The sequence below is a fragment of the Vigna unguiculata genome, chromosome 6, assembly GCF_004118075.2.
Source record: "Vigna unguiculata cultivar IT97K-499-35 chromosome 6, ASM411807v1, whole genome shotgun sequence".
Taxonomy (NCBI): domain Eukaryota; kingdom Viridiplantae; phylum Streptophyta; class Magnoliopsida; order Fabales; family Fabaceae; genus Vigna; species Vigna unguiculata.
Window position 1 is genome coordinate 8122687 of NC_040284.1, and position 9668 is coordinate 8132354.

A 9668-nucleotide genomic window follows, 5' to 3' on the forward strand; every position below is an offset into this window, starting at 1 on the left:
CTGAAGTGGAAAATTCCTTTTGAATATTCACAATAATTTGCTTTGATTCTGATGCAGACAAAATGGAATGTTTCTGACCAAGATTTTAGTGCAGACAGTCCTAATCAACAACCCTTGATCTTTTCATCTTTTGGGTGTCACTTTCATTCATGCTCAATATTCAACATTGACCACACTCCTTCCACATCCCACTTATTCTGCCATCTTCTTCATTCACTGCCAAATCCACTTTGTCTCAGTTCATGCATGTAGTGTAGAGTATTCAGCTTTGGATTCCACAAAGCTAGTTATAGCAATCTCTTCAAAGTTCAAAACTTTCCTTTTTCTGTAATAGGTTTGCTTGCACATGTTGGCACTGTTCAAAGTACCAGTCTTTTTCTATCTGTTGCTATTTCGTTTTTCCTGCATATTTTTTTGCTTCAAGCTACTTTTCTTGTTTCTTTTGTCCAAAGTTTCCTTCTGTCTCTTTTATCTGATTCAAACGAATTTAGTAGAACATCAGGCTTTTTATGTGAAATTTTATTCTAGTTTCTTATCTACACATGGCTTTCAGTTTCTAGGACTTTTTATTCTGCACAAATCACCAGTGACAAACAACACTTGAGGCAAGGAGTTATTTCAATTGTGTACATTTTTATGAATAGAACTTATATTTTGGTAAGCTTTAGTATGTGTGAATGGGATTCAATTAACAGAATTGAATTGGGTTTAGTTTTGGAGCTTTAGTAGAGAGTGGTATTTGAACAAGAGAATAGGTTAAGAATTTGAAGATGATTGTGAGAAAAAACAAGACAAGTGCAAAGTCACTACTTGTGCTCCTTGTTATGGTTCTTGCCTTTTTCTTTGTCATTTACAATTTGGTATTTATGATCAAACACCATAAGGGTGGAAGCTGGATATCAGAAAATTCCCATTCAAAATTCCATGTTGTGGTCACTGCTACTGATGCAGCTTATTCTCAATGGCAATGCCGGATTATGTACTACTGGTATAAGAAGGTAAAGGAGATTCCTGGATCAGATATGGGAGAGTTCACCAGAATTGTGCATTCAGGTAAACCAGACCAGTTGATGGATGAGATTCCTACTTTTGTGGTTGATCCACTTCCTGCAGGCTTGGATAGGGTACATTATTTTCAGCTTCTTTTCTTTCTATCAGAATTCATATCTTTTTAACCTATTTAACTTCAAAGTTCAAGTATTCACTTCATCCCTATAGTTGTTCTTATTTTAAGTTTTAGTTTCTGTTTTGGTCTCTACACATTCATGTCTGAAGACATGTGTGTCCCCACTTACATTTTGTTTTCTGTCCTTCATAAAAAAGTTTGCAACTTTAATCTCTTTTTCTCCGGTTGCTGATATACTTTTAAGTAATGTTAGACTAAAATAGCATCTTGCCATCTTTTTCATTTTAACTAGTTTTTCAGAAAGTATCAATCTGTAAGCAGATATTGAAGTTTTTCACCCAAGGTGATACACTTAAGCGCCAGCTTAAAAAGAACTTTATTCAGCCGAATTACTCACTAGTATAGCTTGATTCATGTTTCTGTGCATTTAAATACTATTGTACATTTCAAATCCTTCTGCAGAATATAATACCAACAAAGTGGTGAGATACGTGAATCAATTAACTCCACTGGAAAGTTTATCCCCAATTTCATTATTTGTGATATTTTCTTAGTGTCCTCACTATTGAATTGATGTCTCAAGAAAACTTGTCTGTTTATTTTTTGTCAGGGCTATGTTGTCATGAATAGGCCATGGGCTTTTCTTCAGTGGCTGGATAAAGCAAATGTTGAGGAAGAGTAAGTTTCTTTGTTCTGGTTTTGTAGGATGTTACGCTCTTCAGTAGCAAAACTTAACAACAAGGCTGTTCATGATTGATGCAGATATATTTTGATGGCAGAACCTGATCACATATTTGTAAAACCTTTGCCTAATTTGGCTATTGGAAACCAACCAGCAGGGTATCCATTTTTCTACATAAAACCAGATAAACATGAAAAAATAATTAGAAAATTCTACCCTAAGGCGAATGGTCCTATTACAGATATTGACCCCATTGGCAATTCTCCTGTAATCATTAAGAAGGTGAATTCTCAGCCAATAGTTTACATTTTTGTTAAGGAATTTCATGTCCTTGTATGAATAGGTTAACTTTTTCGTAATAATGTATCAGAACCTTACAACGAACTCAATATATTGAGTTCGAACCTTGTAGAGGAACCTGATCCTACAAAAGGGGGAGTTCCAAATTTACCAGGCTGCCAGATGCCAGTCTTGAAAGAGGGGCATTTATTAAGGAATTTTGTATCCTTGTACAATCGGGTTAACTTTTTTGTAACAATGTCCAGATAGTTAACTGTTATAGTTATTACAAAGCATGATAGCTTCCATAGAGGCACTGATTTTTTTTTTAACATCAGTCCTTGCTGGAGGAAATAACTCCCACATGGGTGAATGTTTCCCTGCAAATGAAAGATGATCAAGAAGCTGATGAAACTTTTGGATGGGTACTTGAAATGTGAGTAGTACTGCATAAGTTTTCTACAGCTTAACTTCAGTTATCAACTTTTGATCTGGCACATGTCAGTATTTTGTTGAATTCTTTTGTTGAATTCAGGTATGCATACGCTGTGGCATCGGCATTGCACGGTGTACGGCATGTTCTTCATGATAACTTCATGCTCCAGGTTTGTTTATTTGTGAATGAGCAATTGCATCTTTACTTAAGGAAGCAGCACTGAAGTTAATGGCATGCATCATGAAATGTTGCAGCCACCATGGGACTTAGATGTTGGGAACAAGTTTATAATCCATTATACTTATGCATGCGACTACAATTTAAAGGTGAATGGATTTCTTCTTTTCTATTTTATACTAAAAGTAAGTTGCACAAGTTACTTACTCCTATTACTTATCCATTCAGGGGGAATTGACATATGGGAAAATTGGAGAATGGCGTTTTAACAAGAGAGCTTATCTCTCAGGTCCTCCACCAAAAAACCTTTCCTTACCCCCTCCTGGAGTTCCTGAAACCGTGGTATGTCCTAGTCTACAATTTTTCTGCAAAGAAAACAAAGTTTCAGTTGAATGTGCATCTTGGCAATTTGAAATTGATTTAACCTTTTGTTTTGGTGTGTTATAGATACTTTTTCAGCTTGGCTAAGTTTTATAAATGCAACATGTAGTAGGCTTTGGAAAACCAATTGAATGCAAAAATCTGGCTGTGTTTCAAACTTTTTAAGTGTTTGATAAAGTTTTAAGCTGAGACTCTAATATTTTTCATTAACCTCTTATTTGAAGCTTTATTTGTACTGTGGTCATTTTGTGGTTGCTTGTTTTTGGTAGCTAATAGATACTGTGATGATCATTTGCAGGTTCAGCTTGTAAAGATGATCAATGAAGCTACTGCTAACATACCTAAATGGGATTCATTAAATAGAAGCTGAGGAAAAGAAAATAAACTACAAATCCTTAGGCCCCTCATGCTAGACTTGTTTCACCCTAAGAAGAACTGTGATTAATACAAAAACATGTTTTTGTGCTAGCTCTGGAAATACATGTGTTCTTTCTGTAGCAAGTCAATTGTGGGTATTGAATTATATTTGGTCAGTTAACCTTTTTTTTTTCAGTAGACTTTTTTCAGAGGGAAATCAATGGAAACAACTTACTATCACGATATTATATCTACAGTTCAATGTATCAAATGTGCAGTGAAAACTGAAAACGGAAGTAACCACCCAAAGTTTTGAATTGAGTGATAGTATATATCTGTGCATCATACATCATGCATGAACTCTATTATAAAGGTATAGACTTTCTTCAACTTATGTTCTCCAACTTCATATCATTTAGATATTGGTCAGTGGAGACCTCTTCAATGCCTCAGAAAATAAGAGAGAGAATATGAGAAATAAATGAATATCATAAAATCTGTCAATATTTTATATATAAAACACAGGCTCTTTCCCAACTATGTATACATATTTTTATATGCATTAAAATGATTGCTTTCATTTGTTTATCTATTTCATGCTATATGCTTTATTATACATCTAAGGGTTTCTGTTTGAAGATTTGGATGATCTCGTAGTCAAAGAAGGCTTCATCTGAACTATATGTTCTTCATTCACTCCCATTTTCTTTGCATAACGACCTGCTTCAAAGAACCTTCTAACTGCATCATCCATGTAATCTTTCCCTTGTTTAACAGTCATGTCTTTCCCTATTTTACCTGGAAAACTAGTGAGGATATTATCTCCTTTAAGCACTGCTGCAAGTTGGATCAGTTCCTGCTGAAATTCACTCATCTGTGCATCTTCATTAGGCCCTCCCTCCCTCATCTTTACAGGGGTTGGAAGTTTCTCTGCACCAAAATAACACCAGCAGGAATCAACAAAGTGTAAAAAATGCAGTGGTCAATGTCATTTGCTTCTACTTACTGTTTCGTGTGAGCATTCAAAGGTTATAGAATGTAAGAACCAAGTGTAATACAGTAACAGGAAACTGAAGTACATGTAATCAACCAAGTCTATCACTTTTCTCTCCTTGCATGCTTGGATTAAAAGGTACAAAACATTATATTTGAAATAAATTTTACTTATGTATATACACACATGTATAGAGAAGTTGAAAAACAAGATACATGTCAAAGCTATTAGATTCAGTTTTAAAGCTACTGCACATTTATATTCCTATTTAAATTACATTTTTCTCATGTACGTAAATAAATTTTCTGAATTCATATGAATGATACGTGATTAGATTTGTTCAATAATCTGAAAAGGGGATTTTGTTGCTTATTGATACATAAACGTGATTACATCTAATTAGTTGATGAAGGATACCAACCTGGGCAATCTGTCCTTGGCTCTGTTCTTCTCTGAACAATACCCTCAAAGGTTCCAGCCCAAGCATCTCTTTTGGTCAGAAATGAAGGCAAATTGAAGAGCTTCTTCACTGTTGCTGAAATGGATGAGTGTTCATATTCGGATGTAGGAGTCGGTGATCCATTTGGCCCATGAACAACTGTATCACCGTAACAAATCAGAAAACCTTGGACAGTTTTTAATAATTCGCTATCTCATAGCTTTGCATGGTACACAAATGAGATTTATTGGTTCCATTCAAGTTTTAATTGTTTACTCACATGTTTCATTTTTTCATTAATTATCATTTCTAAAATTTATAAACAAAAACAATGTACCTCGCCAAGAAGGTTCCTTGATATACAGAAAAAAAATACAAGAGAGCGACATTCTATGAACTCTCATTCTACAAATACAAAGAGCTTGTTTCTATATTCGAACCAAAGATCTACCCGTCATTGAGACAACTTTTCCGTTACGTCAGGACTCTCCTAGTGGAACACAATCTCTACGTTCATATGTCTTTGTTTTTTATTGGATAATTAATTTAATTCTAAAAATAATTAAATTTAAATAATATTTATTTAAAAAATAAAAATAATAAAATTTTTATTTTTATTTAAAAAAACAGTTATATTTAAATTAACAGACATTTAAAAATAAAAATAATAAAATAATTATTTTAATTTAACAAAATAAATACTAAAGAGTAAAATTAAAAAAATCAAAACAGATAAAATGATAAAATTATTATTTTAATTTAAGAGAACAGTTAATTATTAAAAAATAAAATTGAAAATAAAAATGTGATACGACAATGAGTATCCTTATATATAGGTTATATATAGATATAATATATTATAAATAATATGAATTCTTTTTTTCAAGTATATATATATATATATATATATATATATATATATATATATATATATATATATAATTGACTTGAATAAAGAATGTACCTAATATAATTTAAGCAATTATTGTTCTCAAATTTATTAACCCATCCTAAATTGTCCTGAATTCATGATAGAGCCTTGAAGTTTCCTCCCTGGCAACATGTTACCAACCAACTAAAGAATAATTTATTTCCTGTAACGCACCAAAAATCAATTTCTTGCACATTTTGGCTTTCCGCTTCAGCATAAATCTTTGTACTTGATCAACAATACTAGAACACATATTTCAACCCACTTGAAGCATTTATTTTGTTTTTTTGTTTTTTTAATGTTCGCCTACAACACATACTATGCTATCAACTTACATTTCAAAAGTGATAAATTAATCCACCGAAAACACTTCAGATAACCCATTTATGAGCCTTATCATACGAGTAAGTCAACCAATCAATAATAATATCCCACCATTATTGCACCTTGGTTTTGCTTTAAGACATTGGCAGCTACATTGCTTACACACAATGAACTAGCATAAAATCAAATGTCAGATTCATGCTTGTGGGGGTGTGTGATTTGTTATCGTTAGGAAAATATCCATAATAGGTTTCACACTGTACTCTTTGACACTGAAGATAGAGACCAAAAAAGTAAAAGGTCCCACTCCGAACACCACATCACACTTTATGTGTATTGTCTCTTTTCAAAGATAGTGTGAAAATCAATTTCTTAAGTGTGAGCCTGTGATTGATGAGTCGTGCCTAACTTAAAGCAAGTTATTTTATTAAGATCACGAAGACAGTATATGTGAAGTCATGTGGTGCATGGAAAGTGTGAATAGAATATTAGCATTCTTCTCTTACAAGTTTGTTGAGCAATAAATCTTCATATTAATAGTGCTGTCTAACTGAAAACATTTATCACAGAGAAAAGCCCATAAACTGTTCATACTGGAATGCAAGATTGTATCTTAGACATAATGACTGCATCAATTTTGCGCACAGGATAAGAATAGACAGATAGAAAGCAGAATCCATACATGTCAAGATAACTCAACAGTACATGTGATTTTGATAAGTACTACATATATCATTCAGTTTTTCAAAAATGAATAAACCAAAAAAAAAACATATTTTTGTGTGCAAATCTAAAAATGAAATTACAATTAAAATATTTATATATTAGAATAAAATATTGCTTTTGTATATAGACACGTAGATTTATATAATACAATCATATTTATCATAATTATTAAAACAAAACAAGAATTCTTTCATCATTTCTTTAACAATCCAAAATCAAGAAAACAACCAAAAAAATTTAAATAATTAGTAAAAAAGGGGAAAATAGCAGATTAAACAACCTATTTTTATCCGTGTTGTGGTAATTAGTGATACACAAATTAGAGAGAAAATAAAAGTCATCTGTTTTTAACTTCCAATTATCTGATATTTAAGCGTATATTTATTACATTTAATCAACTTCAACCAATTAAAAAATAGCACTTCCATGACATACTATTCTCAAATTAGTTAAAAGATTATCGCAATAATCTCAAGCTACCTTCCTTATGCCTATATTTGTCTTTTAATTGTCTATTTACATTAATATATTTTCTATTATCTCTATTTCAAATAAACTTATGATTAATTTTCATTGTTAAAAATAACCTTAAATAATAATTGAATATTTATGTTATAAATCTAAAATGTTATAATATTTAACCATATGTATGAATTATATGCATAGTGATGAAGAAATGGGATATTTTAATTTAGTTCAGGGATGACATACCTGTACCCTTCTGAATCCAAGGCGAGATAGCGATGGTAGGGACCCTCACTCCCAACCTATTAAAGGTGAAGTTAAACGGTTCAGGGCCCACAATCCCATCAGGACTGGGCACCCCACGCGCGGGGGTAGGCACGTGGTCGTAAAACCCTCCATGTTCATCGTACGTGATGAGAAAGAGGGTCTGGTTCCACTGCGGGCTGGCCCTCAGCGTCTCGTACACCTCCTTCACAAACATCTGCCCCTGGTACACATCGTGCGATGGGTGATCATCATTGGCGGGAAGCACCTTCATGTCCATGTACCGCTGCTCCACCACAGTGTAGCTCGGCAACTTCCCCTCTTTGGCGTGCCCCTTGAACGACAAGTCGTAAGGGTGGAACTTCAGCAAGTACTTCAGCTTCCGAAGGTTCCGGTAGAAGAGTGTGGCGGGGATGTTCTGGTAGTATATCCCGAAGTCTAATCCTGCATCGTACACGCTGTCGAAGATCGTTTTCTGCGGGTACCCGGCCGCCAGCTTCGCCGCCACATTGCTGGTGGCGCCGCCTGATGTTGCCGAGTGCACGAACAGACGGTTGGGCTGGGTGGAGGCCGGCACGGAGGCGAACCACCTATCATGAAAATGGAAATCATGGTTTAAAATTAAAACAAAAAAACACGGTGAATACGACACGTGAAGTAGCTGCCTCTTCTCTTTTTTAGTGCAAAGAAACCAGTTTCTTTTCTGTCTACTTTTTTTTTCAAATAATAATCATATTAATCATAAATTAATGGAAAATAACTTTTTTTTTGCTATTAAATTTTCACTACTTTTTCTTATAATGAAATCTTTTAAATGATTTTTTATTTTTTATTTTTTTATTCTTAATATTCCAAAATTACTTAAAAAATAAAAATAAAACATCTTAAGCAAAATTATTAAAATTTAATAGTGAAAATATTATTACTTTAAATTAATACATTGGACCAACTAATTTCAATTAAGAAAAAAGGTGAAATGTGAAACTGAAATAGAAAAAGGAGTTTCGTAACATAATTCCACACTAAAGATGTTCACATGCAGCAGTAGAAGGGGTTAGGAAGAGGACAAAAAAGAGAAACCTATCGAAAACAGCGAACTCCGAAACGAGCGTTTTGTAGACCGGAAGGAGGTCGGGGAGGAAGCCGTTCATGACGTTCTGGGACATGCGCGAGGTGTTGTCCATGGAGAAGGCCTGCTGCACGAAGCCGTTCATGAGCGGAGGGTTGGCGGAGGTATCGTTGGAGCCAAAAATCTGTTCGCGGATGGCCTGGAAGGAGTGGCCCGGGTCCGGGTCCACGTAGTGGGCCTGGTCTTTGAAGAAAAAGCGTTTGGAGTTGGGGTCGGTGACGGAGAGCGGGTTGGACTCGGAGCCGGTGACGCCGTTGATGGCGGGGTTGAGGCGCTTCATCCACCCGAGCATGTGGTCGAAGGAGCGGTTCTCCATTACCAAAACGACGACGGTTTTGATGGGGTTGGGAGTGGCATGGTGGAAGAGGAGGAGAAAGGTTAGGAAGAGGGGAAAGTGGTTCAACCTTGGGAAGCACATTGTTTGGTTTGAGAGAACGAGGTTTTGGGATTTGAGATTTTTGGATTTTTCTTGATGAAGATGGTGCTGGAACGTGTATGTGAGAGTGAGACTCAACAAAAAAATTTAAGGCTCCTTTTAAGAATGAGAAATTGAATGACCCTTTATATTTAATCAAGGTTTAATTTTTTATTTTTTATTTGGATTATGTAATCACCCATGTTTGGTTTATAAAAATGAAAGATGACTGATTACTTTACATTTTGTAAAAAAGTTATTTTTATGTGTAATGTTCAAAATTCAGAATAATAATTATCCTCTTAGATAAAAAAAATATTTTTATTATAAAAATAGAAAAAAATGAAATATAGTTTTGGTTTTAGAACATTAACTAAAATTTTGTTATTATTGACATGTCACGTTTTAGACCATCACTGATTTTATTGTATTCTTTTGCTTATAATTATTAATGGTATGATGAATTATTTGTTGTTTGAATTATTTATTTTTTGAATTTGTTTTTATTTTGACGGAAAATTTTCGTATTGATTACGTATGAGT

General features: G+C 33.9%; 2 protein-coding genes across 3 annotated transcripts; one reads left to right on the top strand and one right to left on the bottom strand.

Moving 5' to 3' along the window:
* On the top strand, positions 1-3734 carry LOC114187043 (hydroxyproline O-arabinosyltransferase 3-like). 2 transcript variants are annotated; one of them, XM_028075145.1, is made up of 8 exons: positions 1-1124; positions 1737-1804; positions 1889-2090; positions 2426-2523; positions 2623-2692; positions 2778-2849; positions 2929-3042; positions 3380-3734. In XM_028075145.1, exons 1-8 carry the CDS (start codon positions 771-773, stop codon positions 3449-3451), a joined length of 1050 nt encoding a protein of 349 aa, XP_027930946.1. In that variant the 5' UTR covers positions 1-770; the 3' UTR covers positions 3452-3734. The 2 variants fall into 2 exon arrangements, with proteins under 2 accessions (XP_027930946.1, XP_027930947.1); XM_028075146.1 differs by lacking the exon at positions 1-1124 and adding an exon at positions 1590-1608.
* A 175-nt stretch (positions 3735-3909) lies between these two features.
* Positions 3910-9258, bottom strand: LOC114187042 (non-specific phospholipase C2). Its single transcript, XM_028075143.1, has 4 exons — positions 8662-9258; positions 7564-8171; positions 4854-5030; positions 3910-4368 (listed from the first exon to the last, which is right to left on the bottom strand). Exons 1-4 carry the CDS (start codon positions 9126-9128, stop codon positions 4058-4060), a joined length of 1563 nt encoding a protein of 520 aa, XP_027930944.1. The 5' UTR covers positions 9129-9258; the 3' UTR covers positions 3910-4057.
* Between the last annotated feature and the right edge of the window lie 410 nt (positions 9259-9668).